The sequence below is a fragment of the Plectropomus leopardus genome, chromosome 18 (genome assembly GCF_008729295.1).
Source record: "Plectropomus leopardus isolate mb chromosome 18, YSFRI_Pleo_2.0, whole genome shotgun sequence".
In the NCBI taxonomy this organism is placed as follows: Eukaryota; Metazoa; Chordata; class Actinopteri; order Perciformes; family Serranidae; genus Plectropomus; species Plectropomus leopardus.
In genome coordinates, this window is record NC_056480.1 from 17,278,252 (window position 1) to 17,302,135 (window position 23,884).

General features: G+C 38.6%; 1 protein-coding gene across 1 annotated transcript in view; it reads right to left on the minus strand.

Moving 5' to 3' along the window:
- Positions 1-23,884, minus strand: part of rapgef5a (Rap guanine nucleotide exchange factor (GEF) 5a) — a 61,587-nt gene that overhangs the window by 31,790 nt on the left and 5,913 nt on the right. Inside the window, exons 2-8 of the mRNA XM_042506013.1 lie at positions 17,241-17,291; positions 14,216-14,322; positions 13,537-13,658; positions 12,069-12,246; positions 3,725-3,806; positions 3,317-3,365; positions 3,087-3,157 (exon numbers count right to left, since the gene is read on the minus strand). Of these exons, the coding sequence (XP_042361947.1) occupies positions 3,087-3,157; positions 3,317-3,365; positions 3,725-3,806; positions 12,069-12,246; positions 13,537-13,658; positions 14,216-14,322; positions 17,241-17,291 (660 nt within the window). The remainder of the gene's footprint in view (positions 1-3,086; positions 3,158-3,316; positions 3,366-3,724; positions 3,807-12,068; positions 12,247-13,536; positions 13,659-14,215; positions 14,323-17,240; positions 17,292-23,884) is intronic.

The following is a 23,884-nucleotide window of genomic DNA, read 5'->3' on the forward strand; positions in this document are numbered from 1 at the left end:
CTCCCCTCGGTGACAACTCTTATCTGGTAGAATAGCCACGTACACACAGAGACATTATATCAGAGCCACAGTCTCCTGTCCCCTTGCTGTTTCCTGTTAACCTGTTTTCAGCCTCCTGTCCGAGACGCAGAGCACACAGAGATAAACCTGTTTGTGTGTTTGTATTGTGTAGCTGTCTGTCCATCTCCTTAACTCTCCCACTGTATCCTAAATTTTCCTTCAGTCTCTTGAGTTTGAGATCTACGACAAACTATAACTTTCAGTGAGCTGAAGCATAACTGAAACTAAAGTGGTAGTGTGTGGTTTATTGTCCTCCTTCTCATTATGTCACATAAACCAAACTAATACTCATTCTTCCACTATAATCTGCAGAGGTTCCCCGACCCCCAAAAAGATTGCAGGATGAATCTTTTTATATGGTTCTTCAAAACTGACTGCTTTATATAGCTGGTGTATCAATTTCCTCAGCCTTCTTGACTTGAGTTTCTGCGAGTTCATGCGTGGCCCTTTTCTCCCCTCTGCAATCTTCACACTCTGGTCTGTATTTGTCAGAGCAGTTTGTCTCAGAAATTGAGCATACACTGTACACTTTGCGAGCATTTCAGACAAAATTTATCAGCCGAACAACTAAGGCTTTAAATCAGTACTCAATACCCTTAAGGTATTGACTAAATGAACACAGTTTCAAGTACTATCAAAATTTTTCAAGTCAAACAATACCTGTATTCCATCCTTTTTATTGCCAGATCTAAAGAAAAAAAACAAATATGGTTTTGCTTGCAGCCAAACAGTGATGTAGAGAAGTCAAGCGCCGTGTTTTTGAGTTCAGCAAAATGCCATAAAAATGTCTTAAAGTATGGGTATACTACACATCTGTGCCAACTGGTGGCATTTACTGCGAATGAATGCTTCCATTCACATATTGAGTATCCAATGGAATTTAAAAAAACGCATCAAATGAAGTATTTTAGTTACCGGTATCACTTTAAATTTGCTGGCATTGGTACTGGTGTCATACTTTTTTAAACAACACCCAATCCTACACTCATTTTAGAGTCGGACCAGATCTTCAATAAATTTCAGAGTAGTCAGAAAATTTGGTCGACCCTCATCAGGCTCTCGCGCAGTTGATATGGAGCCAGAGTCATTTGGTGGTTCCCCCAGTGTCACTGCCTTTTTCTCACGAACCTCTGCAAAATGGCAAAACAGAGCACCCGAAAGTGACATGAGACGTCATGTGGACTGAAAATATGGAAGTAAGGTTGATCAAACTATGGCTACAGCATATGTGCCTGTTTCGTGGTTCCTTGTCATCCTATCACGACCTATACGGACGCATATGCACATTGCATATATCTTCAGATGCCTCCACTAGCAAATATACTTCTACATGCCTTAGAGCTTTCCAACTAATCCTTATTGACAATTATCAATTTTCACAATCGTCTATTTTAAATTTACAGTGTGAGCACATAAATTGTGAGCTTTGGCTTTACATTGCAGACAATTTTCTGACAAAGAGGTTGCAAGAAGCCAGTATTTGTGTTAAGAGCATAAGTGAACCTCTGATCTAAAGTCCTGTTTTTGTTGTTGTGTTAACCAGATTTTCTTTTTCTTGTTCTCCTCCTTTCTCCTCATCTCTGGTATAATCATAGAATAAATAATTGATGGAGAAAAAGCGATTTCCACTGTACAGAGATGGGACCAGAGAGAAAACCTTCTCTGCACTCTTTTCTGACCCCATTTTCTACCTTCAACCACCTAATGGAGGCACACACATGCACACACACCTTGCTCTTAGAGACTTTTAAAAGAGAGGAAGGTAGTCAGAACAAGACAGTTATGATTTTTTTGTGATGGACGACCCCTGGTGATCCATGTTGGTGATGATCAAGTTCTATTTTAATTGGCCAGTATTGGTCATATTGAACATAGTCCAACAAGCAAGCAAACTATGGAGCAGCACAAACAAATAAATAGCATCCTGCTTTGCCTAATAATGATATTCAGAAGGACAGCATGTCTTTTCTGGCACAAGCTGAAACAACAGCGGATTTCCGTGTTTTTCAGCAATGTTTTATACTCATACTTTGCATACTTTCCAACCTTGAGACATCAAAAAAGTGGAGAACTTTAAAACAAAAGTGAGGGGTCTGAACGTCCTCACCCAGAAACATTTTAGTTTCTTTAGACTTGTTTTTACTGTATTCTGTTGGCTTTCACAGAATGAAAATAACAAAAATACGTAAAATGCAGCAGCATTTTTATATCAAATTGTTGTAATTTTACTTTCTCAGAAAAAAATGCTGAATAATACCCCCCTCTATCCTGAACTTGTGTGAGTTTCTGGCATTTGTGCATATTTTACAAAATGCATAACCCTTTCTTTTTAAACTCTGCAAACAAACAAGAATTTTTCTTTCCACGATGTCTGATATTAACTTGAGCATTTCTTTCTCTTGTTACTCTCCATTTTTTGTCTGTCTCTCATTCACTTGAAAGGAAGATACCCAAGCAACTAATGTCAGCTTCATGACAACAATATTTGGTGTGACGGTATTGTCATCCAGGTGTAAACAGTAGACCTTAAGAGTCATAGCGCCTATACATGCTGAACAGTAACAGAAACAGTGATAACGTAAAGGGGAAAAAAAGGTGTGCAAATGCATTATAAATCATGAGAAATATTAGAGAATTGTGACCCCAGGGAGAAATCAGGAGCGGGCAATGAAAAACATAGTTCTCCATGAAAATCAGGAGGGTTGGCAAATATGACACCAAAAATTTTGTCCAAATCTTCCTGTCTTAACAATTGCAAACATTTCTATCTCCTCTAATATTATACCAAACTAAAAGCTTTATGTAATACTTTATTTTCCCATTGCAGAGATATTGTGAGTATTTCTATGCTAAATTGGATTGGCTTTACTATCTCTACTGTGGGGCTACTTTAAGCCGATTGCGCACTGTCCAGATTACCCAGGAAAATATACATGTTGGATTAGACTGAAAATTAACTAAAGGATCGGGACTGGGGGCAACAAAATTAAAACATGATAGGGTATGTTGGTATGAGGAGGAATTACCGGGCTGCTCTCTTCGCTGGGCGTGCGAGTCTCTTGTTGGCTTTCCGTCGTCTCAGAGTCCTGCTCCGATACTGCAACCAAGCACAAGCAGAATGGAGTTCTTTAAGATCTTCACACTCATTATGCAACACTGTTTTTTTCACTCCACGTTCTCATAGTGTCAAAAAACACACACCAGGAGAACTTTTTAGGAAAGTACACAGACACTCACACTCTGATAGTAAACTTACATGCTTTGCGAGTTTTCCGTGCAAGAGCAGCTGCCAACTCACTTTGTACCTATTGGGATAAAATGAAATGATAAATGGTCAAATAAAAACATACTGTAAAGGAGGGTTCCAACAGATAAAGTTAGGCAGTTTGTTTTAAGACTTGTTTAACGCCACTCGGAATTAAATTAATGGCCAATTTTACAAATTTATTACGGAGATAAAAACATTAATCAAAATCAGTTAGGGTCAGAGACAATTTTACCAAAACATTAATTGTAACATAAAACACAACTCTTAGGGTGATGGTAATGTGAGACACATTTGTTTTTTTTAACCAATTATTTTTGATATTTTACAAGACAATACTTTTTAAGGATCTGCAGAAACCCTGCTGTAATGAAGAAGCAATATGAGACACACACTGACCGTAGAAGTGAGCCTCTCGAGAGCTTTCATCTGGAGAATCTCACTGCATATGTCCCTGTTGCCTTCAGAGTCCTCCTCTGACCTTGGATAGACACACACACACACACACAAAGATTTACTTTCAAGTGACGTGCATTATTCTGACTCTCCAGAGAAATAAGTTTGCTGCAGGACTTTGGTCCTCTCTACGCTGCCCCCTGGTAAACCTGGAGAAGAACTACAGTCTGAAAACATCCACTTCTTAGCTGGATGTTTCTACCTGTTGACCTTCACATTTTTCAGTATATTCAAATTGATTTAAGTGGATTGTGGTCACTTTTCTTTGTTCCACCCTTTGTATAAAGAAACCTTCACATCATATCCAAACAAAAGAGATCAAACAGTGGCTTCCCAGTGGTTGCTAACTGGTTTCTCAAAGACCAAAACAATAGTGAATCTGATAACAAAATGAACTGAGAGAAGAATAGACAGATATTTACAGTATAAGACCTGACAACTATATTTAAATCCTAAACTTAAGCTTTTTTTATTTTATAAAATATAATTACAAGTAAATTAACCGAACTGAAAATTACTGTTTTAACATCAGTTTAACAAGAATATGTGGTTTCAGTTAATCAAAATGTGAATATATGCTGTTTTTCTTCAATTTAATTCATTGACAAACTGAAAATCTTTGTGTTTCTGACAAAACAAGCCAATTGAAGATATCACATTGTGTTTCAGGCAACTGTGATGACTATTTCCTCCATTTTCTGACAGTTTATAGACAAAAGAAAAATCATTTAAAACACATCAACATAGGGCCAGGCCATATATTGATATTGTATCGATGTTGTGATATGACACTAGATATCATCTTAAGGCCAAGACATACTTAACCAACATCTAAGAACTAGTAGCAACAAAGGCCAGTGGTTGTATTGCCTTGTGTCGCTTGTGTCTTGGCCAAAAAGTTGCACCTGAAGACACTAAAAAGACACTAAAGCCAACATCCAACTAGCGCATTTGTTCTGTACCTGTGAGAAAGGAAATAACTCTCCATATTAGCAGATATTCTGTATTCATCATTCAAAAAGGGAAATCAGAAGACTGACAGGATCCAGTTAGCACATTAATACAACCCCATGTTCAAAGAGCAAGGCATATATTTACCGTGCGCAAGTTAGAAATAACAAAAACAGTTACATACTGTTTCTGCTAAAGAGCTCAATGGGTAAAAATATATCTTACCTAATGTAACAAGTTTGTTTGATTTCACACATTTTAGTTATTTGCTTTCCTCACTTCCTCGTCCGATTAGATGAACTGCCAATCAGTGTGACTGTCGGCTTGGTGTGTCAGGGACCTAATATTTTGGATAATGTAATATTGCAAGTGTTTTTTAATCCTGGTTTTAAAGGCTGCTTTACAGTAAAATGATGTAATTTTCTGAACTTAACAGACTGTTCTAGCTTTCCATTTTTTGCCTTGGGGATAATGTTACAGAACTACTTAAAAAAGAAAAATGCCTCTGCCCCTTTTTTGGAGTAGCGACACATAAAATTTTATCTTGAGATGACTTCCTTCAACTACAAAAGCTGTTTTAGCCTCATAAATTTAATTTTATACATCATCTCCATTCAGCCAAATTATGTAATGATATTTGTTGCTTATTTCCTTTCTGTTTGATATTCTATAAACCATAAGTATTAAGACCCAGCAAGACTTACATGCATACATGCTACAATGACTTTAATTACCAGGTGCTTCCTTTTTTACTGTTATGTATATCATCATATACTGAATATATATATATACTGAATACCATGTCAAGAGGGTATGAATGTATGAAAAAATAGATAGTGCCTGTATCGGCAAGCCCTAAATCAAGGGATGCATTGTTGCAGCTCTAAACATGAAGCATAAGCATAAAGCTGAGTATATTTTTTTCTATTCGGAGTGGTATCTGTCTGTTTTATTTTCCCTCCCATCTGTCTTTCTAGTTCCTTGCTGCTCAGATGTCTTTGTATGGAGCATCACTCTTCACCCCGCTTCTCTCTTTCATGTGGTTTTCATTTAAAATAGCTCCCAGACACACCCTTCTATTGATGTAAGTGAGGCTACGTGTGTGTGTGTGTGTGTGTCTGCAGCACTGCGGCGGCTGTGTGTACATGTGTTCAGAATGTATATAGATGTGTAACTCGTACTACAGATTTTTTTTTCAAGCCCGAGTGCATCTGTGAATACATTTGTGTGTATGCCTCCATTTGTGTGTGTGTGCTGTATAAACAGGTGGTTGTTTTGGGGTAAGCTCGGCGTTATTCCCACAGCAATAATATGAGGTTGTAGAGTTTGTCTTCAACAGCGGCAGACTGCACCCGAGGGCCCCTCATCTAATATGTTCTCTTACAAAACCACTGTTTGGATTGGTCTCCCACACACTGCCTCACCCCCGTACAAGACACACACACGCACACTTTCTCAAGCAAGCACACATTCACACAGACCAATTTGCATACAATTTGGATTTTATCAACAGATCCCAGTGGCACTAGTAATAGTTTTAAAGGGAAGAAGCTGAAGCACTGTGTGACTGTGCCTCTGTGTGTGTGTGTGTGTGTGTGTGTGTGTGTGTGTGTGTAATCTGATAAGGGAATGATAGATGCAGAAGCAGAAGAGATGGTGATAACATGTAGCCCACAGCCTGACACTTCAGCTATCGTCTCTGGCACAGACGGAGAAAGACGGAGGCAGGTAGCCCAACAGATGCCTTGAAGGAGTGTGAAAATACCATATTTTTACTGTCGCAATAAAAGCAGTTTGCTGTTTTTGCTTTGCTTTCAGTATCTACAGTTAAAAAACTCTTGTCTCCTTTAAAATAAGTCAACAGATGCTCAAACATCTCACAAAACTAGATGAACAAGGGGAATTTATCGATGCAATTTAATGTCTTTTGTTGTGGATCGTGACATGTACTAAGTCTATTTGAAGTCAGCATGCTAAATGTATTCTCATCAGGGTCATTAAGATTTTCAGCCGGCATTTATTTAGCAATTTGGTGACTCACCATGAGCCTGACTGTACCAGAGCTGGAAGAAAGGCACAGTGGGAGGTGTGTCACCAATCATTAAGCAGCACAGAATCGTATTGATAGAGGATTAACATGATTGGTGCTTTCAGAGGCTCCCTTTTTATTCCTCATCAAAGGTGCATGCTGCAAGATGTTGTCACATTTTGTGATTAAAGATCCCAATTAAAAGCTTTCCAGTTCTTATTGTAAACAACGTGTTGCCCTGTTTTTCATGTAGATTTCTCGAGGAATACTTTGACGATTTCCAACCAGCTTTGTATCATAATAATGTGGCTCATAAGTGTAAATGATCTCTGAAACTCGAACTACAGATTAGACTTTTGCATTTTCATACGCCTGCTACTTTGGACACAAGGAGTATAGAACCAGACTGAGAGAGAGAGAGAGAGAGAGAGAGAGAGAGAGAGAGAGAGAGAGAGCGAGAGAGAGAGAGAGAGCGAGAGAGAGAGAGAGCTGGCCCTCTCAAAAGTCAAACTCAGATCAAACATTTCTCCCGCTGACCAAAGATCAGATTATTTGCTGTTGATTAATGCCCAAGCTCCAGAGCCCACAAAATGGTACTCAGGACAGTCCGAGTCACGTAGTGCCAATGTCCAAGTATTTGCATCTTTATACTGCATAGACAGCCTAGTTTTATGGAAAGACCTTCGTTTCAGCAGTGCCATTCCAAAAAAATACATATAACCACATACTTTAATCTGGTTGTGATCTGAATGTGACCAATCTAATGCAGAATTAAAAGATTGAGCCGCAATGCAGATGGTGCCATTTGTGGAGGAGGAAGATGTAATCTCTGTCATAAGCTCTTCAGCAAAAATGTTCCTTTCTACCCTTTTTGGACCAGAGCACCATGCAAGGCAAGCGTGTTTTCCTTCTCCCAAGCTTAGGTGTCATATTTTAGCTTCGGGCAATTCTGCACCTCCAGTACAATGATGTGCAGAGATGGCAGGAAAACTGGAAACCTAACTGTTATCAACTGGCGCCACCTTGTACTACACCAAACAATTAAGTATGCGTGTACATAATGGAGATTTTTGCATCAAATATTCATTAATAGCCCTGACTGAAAATGTGTATTTGTGAAGCTGGCACTATAGCTCAAGTCGCTTTTGTAGCACACAGCATAATATTAACAAGGAAGAAATGTCTGCTTTTTTCGTTTAGGTATTGTTTGTATAATGGGTGAGAAAATATTCAACTAAACATAATCTGAACACAAAGCCTTGAAGTGTATTTGTTGCAGGGCTGTTGTATTGGATTACATTATACTGTGCAGGTGCTCATATTACTGTGTCCCTCCCGTGTGTTTTGTCTTCATACGGAAGTTGTACGCAACTGATACACTGTGCACTAAAGGACTGCAATCAGTGTGTAAAGTTTAGTGTGCTAGCAGTGTTCGTATTGAAACATTAACTCCTCTGGCATCAGTTCACGACGGGCTAAACTTGACGTTGACTAAACTTTAAATTAACAAATATGGTGACGTTTGCTGCAAGGGCAGTGTGCAGGACATCTTTTCATGGTTAAACTTTAATGCCCTCTCCTTACACAGCTCTTTTAAAAAGCACTATATATGCAAGTTTTTCCCTCACTGTAATGTGAGCCACACAGGCAGAGAGAGAGAGTGAGACAGAGGGACTTTCTTGCCAATAAGCTTGTTAAATTGAAAGACAATTGAATTGAAATGGAGATAGAGAGAGACGGAGACATGTTTTTTGTGTAATGCTGACTCTAACAGCACCTTTTTAAAGATGTAGTAGACTTGAAACCATTAGATTCCTGTTAAATGTATGCCTCGAAAGAACATGTATTTCTAGCCAGCACTACAGCATATAAACAATAAACTAATCAACTTTAATGACCACACTGTGCCTGGTGGCAAATACATTTGTTCAGACACAGCAATCTGTTGAGACCTGCTGGCAGTGTTGACACAAACTTAATAATGACACACACATAGAAACATCTTCTACACACGATACAGAGAAGATAACCCCTTTTTAATTAGTAACATGTTGTTCTTAGGCCTCACTGAAGGAGAAATCACAAGCAGGAGGCCGAACAGTCAGCTAATGTTGCCTTATCAAGTATGAAGTTATCAGCATCAATTTAATGCTTGCTTCAGTAGATTAAACTACAGCAAGAGATAGAGAGCCATAATTCATGAGAGGCACGAGCATCAGTTACACAGATCTGCATTTAAAGGTCCAGTGTGTGGGATTTAGGGGGATCTCTTGTCAGAAATGAAACATAATATAGTAAGTATCTTTTCTTTAGTGTATAATTACTAAAATAATAATGAAATATTGTTAAGAATCAGCTGATTATATCGATACAGGGAGCAGATCATTTTCAACTGAAATTGCTGGCTCTATATCTCTAGATAGGGCCATTTGCGTTTTCGCATTGACTTTTTTTAACATGGAACTAATTTATTCAGCGTTGCACCGGGTTAAATCATGAGGTCTGTTTCTTTTTTAACGTCTGAATTAGAAAGTAGGTGTATACATTAGCAGTTGCTGGGCTAGCATCCCATCTTATGCTGAACAGCATTTGAGAAACACTGACTTGAAAAGAGAAACTGCTTTCTTCAGTGCTTTAACTTTTTTAATCACTTTGTCCATTTGCTGTGGAGAGGAAGAGACCTCAGCAGATAATTTGGCTCCTTGTAAAAAATGTCTGAATAATTAACACTGAAGGAATTCTAACCAGGAAGGGTAATCTCTTAAAATCTTGCTGCAGCATCTTAAGTGTATTTCTTTTGTTTGTAATTTGGAAGCAAAAACACAGGGTGAGAACATACATACTTTTTTGGGTTGAGAAAAGCTCGGGAGAATATCCCCCTCAAAGTGGATATTTGTTGTTTTTAGATAAAGATATTTTTGAGGATAAAAAGCACCCTGACTAAATATTTTGAAAAGTATTGATTAAACGGATTTCATTTAATTATTGGCTCAGGAACCCCAGGAAATCTAGAAGCCATAAGCACTGCTGAACAGGGCTTTAAAAGGTTGTTTAACACACACTTGTACGCTCGGGCAGGTTCAGACAGTGCTCATTGCCAGGATTTTATTTAAATTACTGCATTTTATTAGCCCTCCGGTAATTCTATCCTTTTTACAATTTCAACAAGGATCAAGAATCAGCTTTAACCACCGGATTAGTGTATGAACCAATGCATCCTCAAGTCTCTTGGCAGCAGCCAGTCAAGTTACATCAGGTGTTTTCCCCTCACAGATAAAACTATTCTCCTTTACACCAACAAGAGAGCGAGAGGCAAAGAGGGAGGGAGGGAGGGTGTGAGATGGATAGAGAGAGGGGGCCTGCAGAGAAATGGTGCGCCAGTCAAAGACGAACACAGACAGCGGCAGGGTCAAAGTGACAGACAGAGCAAGCATGATGAATGCTTAATCTCATCTATGTCTAATCTACGAAAATGAAACAACAGCTCTTTTTCAGACGTAATTTCATGCAATAACCTGAAAAGTATTTCTACATCCCTTCATATGAGAATACATGAAAAACACTATTATAAATATATGCAAACCACTTTGTCATGTAAAACTGGTCCATTTTTGAGCGTTGTGCTGTCATACCAGAGGACTACAGATAGAGGGGGAAAAACCATCAAATGAAATCAGTTAGAGACAAAAGGGTGCTACCTAAAATAACCTCCATCTTTCCCATCTCTCCCACCCAACCCTCTGCACCAGGCCAACCTGCGGAAATGCTGTGGCCTCTTGGTTTGCATGACATCCCCTATAATGTATAGAAAGTAACACAAAGGTACATACAGTATGTTACATGAGATTTATGTTAGTAAGTATGACATTCAATTCCCCTCGCTGTCGTTTTTGCTCCCTGGTGTCTGCAAATACACCCTTTGAAGTTGACACACGGATGAATGTGTTGACGTGTGCTCTTGTTCGCTCGCTCTCCATATATACTCTAGTTTTATCGTTAGCCGTCTCACTCTCTCTTTCTTTCTCTGAGTGACAGATTGAGTTCAGTAGCAGCCTCAGCAGGAATCCCACACACAGGAGCAGCAAAGTAGGGAACTCTGGCTGACACTGCTCTGTGTGTGTGTGTGTGTGTGTGTGTGTGTGTCAGAGAGCCCATCTCATGTATGAGTGTATTTCTTATATGGATGCGGAGGTGTGTGCACTTGCACATCAATGTGTCTCCCACATAAGCAGATTGAGGATTTAAAACACTGAATAGAGATTAGGTTTCTAGCTGGGATTTAAGGAAGATCTTGGGAGTGTGTTTGTGTGTGTATGTGTGTGTGTGTGTGTGTGTGTGTGTGTGTGTGTGTGTGTGTGTGTGTGTGGCAAAACAGTACTGTACTTGCAAGCACGTCCACACTAAATCAAATGCAGTGACTTGTCACTTTTCATGGTAAATCATCAGACAGACAAATGACCTCAATCATAAATCTAAGTGGGATCACTGTCACTTTGACTTTGATATTTTAACCAGAGCTACAAGCTTCAACTTCAGGTCAGTGGAGATCATCCATTGCAGTACAACCAGGTCACATTCACCATCAACTATGCTCAACTTTTTGCAAAAGTTTAAAACTGTTGGCTCTAATGACCCACTGACAACAATGAAAACTGCTAAACTGTCATTGAGACTGTTAAACATGACTAATATATTATATGTTTATCCATTAGAGTTGTCACATTTTAATTACATTCAAACAACCATTTAAGCTTAGAAACATATAATATATTTAATATGTAATGGCCTTTTAAAATTCCAAGTTCAGTGTACAGTAAAAGCACAACAGGCTGTGCTTTGCAGTCTCACGAGGGGCTTTCATAAACTACACTGTTGTTATCCATGTTACCACAATATGGAGGGAACTACATACAAGTTGTATAAGTTTTGCAAGCTGTGCATAAAACAACAGCCACACAAACTCCTGTATTTGTTTGACTAAGTGTAGCGTGGAGAGGAAGATTCCAGCTCTCATTTTGACACCAAATAATCTGAGATATAATGTGTGTGAGTCATTTTGTTAACAAAACCAAGGTGAGGTGGTTTAAACTAAACTGCCTTACAACAAATCTGAAATTTCTTGCTGGCTCGTACATCAAGTGACCGAACTGTGTCATTTTCACAATGTAAAGTTAAGTTGACGATTAATTCATTGATTCAAACTTATTAAGCGTTTTTTTTTGTCCAAACTTGATTCTGTGAAAAAGTGAAAGCTCTACCAGCATCCATCAAAGCGTAACTTGCAATCAGATTTTAATAGATACTTACGGGCTGTTGGCCCCGCCTCCAGAGCGAAACTGGACATACGGGGCAAGTTGAAGGAGGAGCCTAACTGCCTCTGGCCACTCCCCTTCATTGGAGCGAAAGTCACAGGAGGCAGAGTCACACTCCTCAAAGCTGAACTGATAGTAAGAGTTTGAGTCCGAAAACACCACCCGCTGGTCCACTGGAGAGAGAACAGACACAAAAAAAGATGAAGTAGTAGGTTCCTCTCCAGTGTCAGAAATTCCACCACACATCAATTAGTTTCTCCTGATTTAACAGATTTGAACAGCAAACAACACATTGCTTGAATTCATGAAGTCTTTCTTAATTCCCTTTATCATTTTCACAGTGACCAAAAAATTGGTTTTCATCAGGTATGTGGACAATGACACCGCTCAATATACATTATGAAGATATACTGTTTATAAAGGTCATTACAGTGTAATCAAAGATTCAGATGATACACTTTACACTTGCCTCCACCATGTAATCTCACCTATCCTGCATCATCATTAAGTGACAGTCTATGCTATAGAGAGGGAATGATGCAAGCATGGTTATATTTTGTACAAATATACACAGTTAATTAAGAATTGAGTACTGAATAAATTAAACAAGCCATTTAATGCATGAGTTTAGCAACTTACAGGTCCTCAAGTTGCTGCTCTTCGAAAACAGCCATTTGAGGCATTGTACATTGGTGCACTAAAACGGGAGCCTATGTTATTATAAAATGTTTAATAGATAGAAAGAAATGTAAACCATGCATTGATGGTTTATAGCAGACTCTTCTGAGCTCTAGAGAAAGAATAGAGACATGGTGGCAACAATAAAAACCTGATTAAACTGTTTGTGTCATGGTTTAGTAGCCAGACTGGTGAACTGCAATTGAGCAAATCTCAAAAGCAGGCAGCCTCACAAGGAACAGGTTTGCTTATTCTTTAACTGTCTTTAAATATAATATCTTATTGACAACAATGCATAGTTTTAACACAACCTATAGTAAAGTAATATGGTGATTCATAGTGACAGTAAATTCACAGTTTATCATAGGGTTCAGTGTGTGATAAAATATATTATTATTAAATATTATATATATGACAGAACAAAAAGAAGAACATAATAGGTTCCCTTCAAGGGAGTAAATAGAGCAGTGAATTCATCTCTCTGTTCTTTTTTTTTTTTTTAAGATATTTTTCCGGCCTAGCAAAGGGCCTAGGTCGGTGTCGAACCTACGACCTCTGCGGTGAGCACTCAGTCTCTGTACATGGGGCGCCTGCCCCATCCATGTTTTGTTGGAAAATGCCTGGTGAAGTGGTTCATCATTTCTCTTTTTACGGATGTGTAGGTTGTTGCTGATGTCACTGGAAGGTGTCCATAAATTCTGAGGCACACTCCAACCTCCAGGCATGTTAGTGTGTGCATAAAGCTGTATGTGTGTGTGTGTGTGTGTGTGTGGTTGATTTTTTACCAGACAGCAGGACTCCCAGCTCCAGCAGCACCTGCCAGACACGCACAGCAGTAGTCCGACAGCGCACGTACACACACTGCTCACACAGCCACTGCACCAGCTCCACGCCCACGTAGCTACGCCTGTTAAAACACACACACATTTTTAGTGCACAATTGCAGCCACACATGCACGCAGACACACGTCCACGCACACACACACAAACACACAGACACGCTTCTTCCCTCAGTACAAAGCTTATCTTTTTTATTTAATCAATATCCATTGATTATTCATTAGTTCTCTGTAAGCCCTTTCCTCTAAATACACTGAATACTTTCCGTCTGCTTTCCCCCCGGATAAACTCCTCGTGAAAGTGTGTGGGTTTGTGTGGGTGTTTGTGCGCTGATGTATAAGAGTACCTATTTATATTTATGTCCAGATGTTCACATTGTCTTTGCATGCATCTGAATTCATTGTCTGTGTGGTATATTGCATGAGAGTGCATGTATTCCCAGAGCATCTTGTGCTCTGCTATATAACGTCTACGTCACACTTGCTCATCTTACTGCATAAACAACTTGACTGGCCAATCAGGACGGGGCTCAACAGTGACTGGTGAGTCAGTGTACATGCTTCACCAGACACATCGATTCCTCCCTGCACACAGACAGACACACAAACACAGAGACAAGTGTACCGTATGATTCTGGCCAGGTGTATCTTGTCTTTAGCTGGGTACGGTCCATGAGAGAGGAAGGCATTCCTCACAGCCCGACCGGCACATGGAAAACTCTGGGAACAAGACTGAGACACACAGAGAACCACATCAAAATTGATTTTTCAAAATGTGAACACTTAAAACTATTAAATGCAACAAAGATGACAAAAATCCTATCTCAACATTGTTTTGGACATGTACATTTGACTGCAGAGAACTAGTGTAGCTGTCATTGATGGACTCACAAGGACAGCTCGATTCCTTTCCCCCTGCAGAATTAAACATTGAGTGCGTCTATACACTTTGCCATAATCCTGCTTTTGATGCTATAGTGAATAAGACACTATTTCAATTAACCTGTTTACATGAGCTGTTTGTTCCGTTTCATTCATACATGCGACAGAGTGGAGATTGCTTTATGAGGCTCAATTTAAATTTTGTTACAAATTTGTTACATGGAAGCAGATTTTGCAAGTGACTGCAGCTTAAGTCACTTTAACTTTTATAGTAGGATAGTAGAACATTTGTTGGTTTAAACTGATCCCATGTCAACATCAAAGGAATCCTGTTAAGTTTTTACTCCAGGTAGCACTATACAGTGATGTGTCTAAGTGTGAGTACCCGTTTTGTTTTTGTCTTGTGGACATGCAAAAGGACACACGTGCAGCCATAAAAGCACGACACAGTAAACATTCTTGCAGATGGTTTTGTGCTTTTACCGATCCACAGTTTGTACCATAATGTGTCAAGAAATGCAGAAATGTGCCAGTAAAAGGCAAGAAAGATGTTTACAAAAATTCTTCATGAATTGAGGTCATAGACGACCACGTTTAACAACGACAAAGCTATTTCAGAACACCTGTTTAGGAATTCTCACCCAACTCGTGCAGTATAGTGCAGATTTAACTAATAGTCAGGTAATCAGTACTTCCCAAACAGACAGCCCTTTTGGACAGGGAACTAAACTAAAAGTGGAACATAATGTTATCATTAGAGCCAGGTTTCATCGACAAAACATTAATATACTGAACACAGAAGCTGCCGGTATACTGCTTCCTCAATCAGTTGGTTTGTTCCTGTTATTGTGTAACTTTGGTGTTTTGAAGGGTTAGTTTGTATTCAGCAAAGTCACACAATTAAACAAACATATTAACATCTCGAGGCAGTGGTGGACCAGCAGCTCCCATGTTCAGCGAGGTAAAATTACTGTTTTTGTCAATGGAGTCTGGCTTTCAGTTCAGTTCACTGTCAAAAAGAGCTATCTGTTTGGGAAATACTGACCATGTGACTGGATAAATGATACTTGAATTACACTGCATGAGTTGTTTGAGAATTTTTAAACAGATAATTTGATGAACACAATCACCATGACTTCAATTAATTAGGGATTATCTCCATTTTTTGATTTTTTGTTTGTTGTGGAGGCATGCAAGAAAAACAATGTTTTATTCAAGAAATCAACGTGACAGAGTGAGTAATTGATATAAAATGATCATTTGGGTTGAAGTATTCCTTTAGGGCAGTAAACCAACTCCTGTGTCATAAGTTCAAGATCCAAACATTGGAAATTTCCATATCTTTCATTTTATTTCACCAAATGTGAATAACATGCTGGCTTTGAACTCAAATAAATAAAACATACTGTAAGAATAACAGAAACAGCACTCCATGATAAAAGCTCTGTGCTGGATGTTCACTGTACTTCAAAATAAAGGGTTTTTTTTTTGTGCAAACTTGACACATTGCAACACAACTTGCGAGCCATTCAGAATGGACCTACAACACCCATTTGGACTGTGACCCACCAGTTGGGAACTGCTTTAAGGAGCTGTTTAGTTATCATCCTAACTATCATCTGCAGTCTGTGCACTGCTGAAAGTAGAATTACTAATCACCATTGTGGCAACAAGGTGCCCTTCAAACAAAGAGCCTGGTTTGACTCAGGCTCACACAGCCAGACCTCAAATTTCACTTCACACACACTGTTGTCTGCTGCGCCTCGATCGGCATTCTCTTCAGATATGGGTGTTGCCAATACAACAAAATGACTTGGCAAGCAGTTCTAGTTTTGGTAAACCATGACAAATGAATTCTACCTTTGTATAAACATATTTAGCTCAAGATTTTAAAGCTGTGCTACAAAGTTTGTCAAATGTGACATGAACTTCTATCTAAAAAAATGCCTTTTTGATAATCAATCTGAGGTGATTAATAGGCCACACAGGCCAAACTAATCTCCATAGTTTATTGACTCTTCCAGATTTTAATGACAAGATTAAATCAATTCTTGGTAAATACGTCCAGAATAATATATTGTAACAAAAACAAATGCTGGGAGACTTAAACTGGCTAAGATTTAGTGAGGAGCTTCTGTTTGCAAGCATTTTGCTGTTTAAGTTCTCATGGAAAAGTAGTTTTACCGGCCTCATGAGGCATATCGGTGTTAAGATATAGTCATCTCTATTTGAGGCAAGATAGAAAAGAGCATCAACTGAAATGCAACCAATAACTAATACCACAGTGCTTAAGGACAAACAACCAAGCAGACACAAAGAGGGGTTTTTTTCTTTGGCACAGGGGTAACAAGAAGTGCAAATAAATAAGCAGCATATAAGCTTTAGATGTTGATTCCTTTCATTTTTACTTTTTTATTTAACTTTTTTATTTCTTCAGCTAATGTTTTCAATGTTCAAAGAAAAATATACTCAAGTGAGATATTTAAGCCCTGAGGCCTTTTCAGAGTGCAGTGAAATATTTGCTAAACCGCATTATAGTGATGCATGACAAATTAAGCCTCTCCCTGTGTGTGTGTGTGTGTGTGTGTGTGTGTGTGTGTGTGTGTGAGTTTGCAGTATGTGAAACTAGTTTAGAAAAAGCCCAAGGTAATATCACCACTGATGTCACACCTGTATTGGGGCTAAACAAACACACTTTTCGCTTCAGTGCCAAACTAAAAGGATGACATCACCTGATTGTGTGTGTGTGTACATGTGTGTTTTCTCACCTTGTGTACTGTAGGTCCAGTGCTCGGCCCAGGGATTGTGTCAGGTGATTGCTGTTGAAACATAATACACACAAGCTGTCAAACAATGACGCATACACAGTAAATATGCTAAACAAACAAGACTCTGAGGTGAGAAAGACCAGTTTTACCATTCCTAAATCATTAGTCAGGTTTTGTTTAAACCAACAGCAGTAACAACCATTGCTCATTTATTCAAGTAATATTGCAACACACGCTATCACACTTAAAAAACGTGGACACTCATGTTTAATTTTAAAGTGCACATTGCTTATATGACCTAAATGTTTTTACAATGACACATAATCACTCAAGCACTCATCAATGCAAAACCAGTTGAAAATTAAACGGCAATAAAAATATCAGTTCAATTCCCCAACTGTCAGCCCAACTGTCACTATATAACAGTGACAGCACAATAAATCCCTTCTACCATCATGCCAACATGTTGTTGCCTTTGCCCCAGGCATATCCACTCCACCTCTACTTCCTCAATCAAGAGATAAACTCTTAATCTTTATGGATTATTATGGTGCCAGAGGAGCTAGATGACGGTGTAGACACGGTAGTGACACATTGCTCATAAACCAGATTAAAAATGATAGTGTCACATCAAATAGAGCAGAAACAGCATTACATCTGTTTTTGTATTCCACTGAAGTGTAGCACACTGTGATGAAATTTAGAAAAACCCCGTCTTGGTTTTGCTCCACTGCTGAAATGTAACCGTGTTTCAAATGTTTCACACACCCATTTTCAAACAAACAAAAAGAATAATTATTGAAGATTATATTTCATACCATGTTTTTATTAATCAATCAAACATTCAACTCAAATGTTAAAAATGATGTAAAACATCAGCACTGACTGTGAAGGTTATAACTATTTACAATTACCAGTATCTGATAATGAAATGTTTTAGAGTAACGGGTATGAAGCGGTTGCTGCCTACGTAAGCACACACAGATTTTGCTCTGCCGTGCTGAGATCACTCTGGCAGTTGCTTTGGGTCAAATAGCAGGCATCACAAAAGGCGAAAGAAGACTAGATCGAGGAGCTGATAATGTTCACGACTGAGTGAACATTACTAGAAACAGTACTAGAAACTTACATAGACAACCAGAAGAAAAACTAAAACTAAATTCAAAATTAAAAGTTTAAACCAAAAGGTTATCTCTGGAGACTTTAGTGGACATAATTTATGTTGCATACTGGCCTCGAACGGTTACGATTACAGCCTGTTCTGCAGCTTCTGGCAGCAGCACTTTACTCAATACTTGACCAATTTCAAAAAGTGTCTCTATTAGTCACCCAAAAAATGTGGGAAAATATAAACCAGGTTAAATAATTACCCTTTAAAGTCTGCCATATCTAAAAAGCTTAATCAGTTATCTTACAACCCACTCAGGGAAACCTTTACAGTGTCTATAAAGCATTCACCTCCCTGAAACGCTTTCATGTTTTATTATTTTACAGCCCTGAATCACTGTGCTCCTGTCGAGGCTTCACGACACTGATCAACAGACAACAATTCATTGATGTCAGTGTGAGAAATCTCTACTGATGTATCTTGATTAAAGTAAACATAAAGCACACATGACTGTTTGCATTAATATTTACCACCTTTACACTAACACGCACATCACCAGAGATCATGTTTGTGTAATCAAGGTGTGACAAGTGATTTTAGGTTAAATACATCTGGATCTGCAGTTTCCAAAAGCTGAGAGAGTCAATTTCTTGGCTACGACTATATAACTAACCCAGATAATATGACCTTTTTTCACAGACATTTTCAGCTGTCTGATAGAAATGGCACAGGTGTTCACTTACCAATACCATCAACCATGGCTCTGTTATATTCAATTGTCCCAGTGAGCCATGATTGTGAGAGTGTGACAGTGAGCCAGCATGCACAATAGCAGGACCCCGAAACTAAAGCAGCTAAATGGCCTTTATCCATCATTAATTTAGTTATATTTACACCTGTGTTGTTCAAGTGTTATTCAAGACTATTTAGAAGTACCAATCTGTGAATTTTCAAGGCACTGAAATGGATTGAAAAAATGTGGCACAGCCATCCTCAATAACTGAGTGTCCAAGCATAAAGGGCAGTGATGAAGTGGCTCGGATGGAAACACTCGGCAAACAACTGTAAAACAAAGTGGAAGAAGCTTTGTTGGTCTGATGAGAACAAAATGAATGTTTTTGATCATCTTACTAAATGCTTTGTAATGGTAGTGTCATGCAGAGGGCGTGCTCTTCTGCAGCGGGCCTTCAAACATTTTGAAGATAGAGGGTAAAATGAATGCAGCAACGCACAGAATAATCCTGAATGCTAAACTGGGAAACTGCTTATCTTTCAGAAAGATAATAAAGCCAAGGCAAGAGTTTGACAATAACAATAAAAGTGAAGATATTTTGTACATTTTAATTTAGCATTTGTTTTGCATATGCATTTGAAGTCAGTCTTAGAAAAATATCATCATCAGTGCATAAGGTGTGAGAAAATATCAGATATGGGCATCAGCTTTGAGAACACCATCGCTGATAAAAACAAAATTGAATTAGGATGAGGATCACGTTGCCAGCCTTCATTACAGACACACAGACGGGAACCTCCTGCAATCGTAGTGCAACTGGTCTGTGCGCTCAGTCAGTGAAGCGGGATCTCTGAAAGAGCTGTGGGTTTGATTCCCCTTGGAAAACTACCCAGGAAACTGTGCCTGTGCTAGAAACCGCTGATGCCCCTCGCCTGATGACGAATAGTGAGCGGAACAAATGAAAAGCACCTAAGCAACTGTGGAAGATGGATGGAGATGAAGAAATACAAATGAATTAGTGTGCAAGAGGAGAAAGAAAAGAGGGAGGCTGAACAAATCACAACAGTCTATGAATATATGACAGGGGATATGAGCCTGACAGATGGCGAGGCAGAGAGATGAGGTGGTGAGAGATGGAGGAATCCTTTTAATTGTAATCATGGAAGGGAGAAAAAGTGAGCGAGACAAAGACAGAGAGGGAGAGAAATGCACGTCCGTAGCTTTGAGTCGCAAGAAAATGAAATAGATGATTAGAGAGATGTAGAGCAGTGTGTGTGATCCTCATTAGAGCGATGATACTGTGTGGGATGTCACACACTCAAACGCACAAGCGAAGATACACACTTGCACGCACACCTTATCCAGAGTAAGTGACTGTATCATAACACACCTGCTCCACATTAAAGGAATAATGTCACATTTAGAGGAATTTTTGCTTTTTTACCAAGAGTTACGGGACAAGATTGACATTACTGTCATGCCTGTGCATTAAAATGCTACAGTGACCTGTCCAAAGGTAACAAAACTCACCTACCAGCAAATTTTGGATGGTCGGTTGGACAAAACAAGCAAAGTAGTGTTACTACACATGGACTTTACAGGTATATGAACATATGTGCCATTATTTTTATAAGGATGCCACCAGCAATAGATTAACTATCTCCCCTTGCACTTCCAGTCCCATACCAGTTCATTCTGCTAAACGCTGATACTGGGAACTGACATAACAACAGGGAAACAGCCTTAGACACAATATCAGCTCATGATCCAGCGATAGTTTCTGATCTGTTTTCTCCACAAGCCATGAGCGAATCTGGCTACTTATCTATTATCAAGTATGTATTATATTTGATATAAATTATCTGATTGTGATAAATAATGAAATGTGCATCCAAAGCCTGCCAGCTCGACTGATTGTCCTGCCCCACTCTCAGCTGTCCACCTGGAGTTTCAATTCCCCTGATTTTTAGGCCCCATGTAATGAAATCTCAAAATCTGCCCATTCATTATATTCATTAGAAATAGCCTATTATCGAGGCAATTTGGGATCATGTTTTTTTTTTTATTACATAGCCTACTTATTACACATATTTTTCAGTTGTGTTTAAACAGAGAGCAAGAAAGAGCAGCAGACACAGAGACAAAAAGATAATAAAGATTAGCTTTACGTCTAATTAGAAAAGAGCATCACACTGTAATGTATTTATTGTTTGTAGAATAGAAATACTGAATAAACCTTAATATTATATTAAAAGTAGCACATATTTGTTTTATATATACTGTATATATATATATATAATTATTTCTAAAGTATATTTCGCACCTGTGGGAACACTTGGGTGTGAAAACACTATCTTTAGTTTCAAGAAATTGCTTTTTTTTTTTTTTTCCTACATTTAAAAGACCAAACTTTTCATTGTTTAATCTTGAAAATGATCTGTGTTAATCGAACAATGAAAATCATCATCAGTTAAAGCCCTAATATTGACATTTAAAATGACAGATCAGAGAAAGATGGAAGTGATTTAAGTCCAAAAGCATGTTTTTTTTCCCCATTCACAAAAAAACATAAGACTGAAGTGTGAGATTTATCCATGCTGGAAAACATTTTCAAAAGAGCTCAGTTTTTTGGCTGTGAAAAACTCCAGCTCGGGGTGGATGTCCTCCGAGATATCAGCAAAGATGAGAGCTTTTTTCTGTGTCTGTGTGTATGACGACATGCAGTGTTTGGACTGGGGGTTAAGTAGAGCACACCAGCCAGCCAAGCACACAGACTAAATAAATTGTTCCTGACTCTCGCTATCTCTGTCTTGCTCCTTCTTTCTCTCTTTTGTCTCAGTCGCCCTATCTTATCTCTCCATCTCTTTGTCTCCCGGTCTGGTGAACACAGATCTTTCGGGAGGTCTTTGTTTCCCCGCCATCATCTCTTCTCGCTCAAGACATGCCAGCACCAGAGAAGTTTCATTCATACTGTGTCGCACGACGAGAGAAATGTCTGCTGGCCATGTTCTTGGAGTCTCTTTGTCTGTGCCTTAGTTTCCTCACAAAGATACACTCCTCCATCACAGTGTACTGCTGTCAGTACCGGAGGCCGAAAGAGAGTGACAGAGGAGAAGAGAAGATGAATGAGGAGGAATGAGAGCTATAAAGAGAGAGCACATGCTGACACGCTTATCTGTGTGATGACTTCAAAGTGTGTATACAGAGAGAGGGAGAAGAAGAGAGCGAGGTCATTATCTGCAAGAAATGGATTACTCTCAGATTAGATTGCTGAGCACAGTAAAGGGCTGGAGCATGGTATGCTCGGCAAGCCCCCTCACACACACACACACACACACACACACACACACACACACACACACACACACACACACACACACACACACACACATTTGAGCTATTAGGAAACCCAATTGTCAACCCACACCTTTCTGCCAGCACACATGACCTTTGGCTTTCCAACACTTCAGTGATCTGTAGTATACTTGTTTGAAAGCTTTACTGACATCACTTTTCGTCTGCTTTACTCAGACGCCTTTCACAAGATTTAAACCTTTAAACCCTCGTTTGATTTCTTTTGAATATGGTGAAAAAGGCAATGAGCAACTGGGTAAGAAATGTCTCACAAATTGCAAGAAATGTGTAGATTTAGATATTTTTTTTCCACAAAACTAGGGAAAAACTTCCAGAGAACTATATTTCTAATTATCATAATTATAGAAAATTTAAATTTTTTTTTTTTTTTTTTTTAAATTCTAATCTTTTTTATTTTCCCATTTGTTGTTTCTTTTTTGTTTGTTTGTGGTTTGTGGTTTTTTTTGTGCCGATTTTTATGTAATTTTCTTGTACTAATTTCAGTTGTGGTTCATTTCTTATGTTGCTTCTTGCCTTCTCATGTTCTGTAAAAGAAATCAAGCCAATTTGCTCAGGTTTCAAAGGGTTAATAACAGACTATTATTAGGAGTTATCAATCAAGAGATAATATACAAGCAACAATTTTGATCAATTAATTATTTAGTAAGTAATTTTTAAGCAAAAATGTACTAGTCTTGTATAATTGTAAACTGAACAAAAATTAAAATTCACCACTTATAATATAAGCTGAGGATAACATTGTCGGTGAGTCTGACTGGACAAAGCCTCTCTTCCTCTGGGCTGCCTGCACACATCGCACACATCTTCAGCAAGCGGACAGGACAACTTGACGTCGTGTAATGATTTTACTCCGGAGACCAGCGTGAAAGCAAGGAGCGCTGACTCTGCAGTGTTCTTCTGGGGACCAAAATGTTCCCAGAAGTAGACTGCACACTGACTGACAACCTTTTTAGACATTATGAGACCAGGGTTCATAGTCATAATTTTTGGAAATAGATGCATCCCAATATTTGAACTCCTTCACCAAACCATAACCAATCAATAATATGAATAATTATCATATTTTTTACATCAAAGTAGAAATCAAACTCTCATTTAGTTTGTCGGGAAACTGCTTTTGTGACTTTATTTAAATACCTAAAGTATTTGAGAAACAGCAAAATCTAAATTTGCTTTTCGTTTTTCTTTTATTGAGGTTCATGTACTATTTTGCATCTTTTCCTAAAATCTACGTAAATTGTTTTCCTAACTTTATTTAAGTTGTGGATATGGTCTTAGCAGTATTAGCATACTTCTAATCCTTTCAGTCAAATACAGTCGTTCTCCTGATGATGGGTGTAAGTTTATACAGTAAGCGTGTGTGAATTTGTGTTGAGCCCCTCTCTCCACCCCTCACTTGTCCTTTCATCTTTCTTATCCGAAGGTATA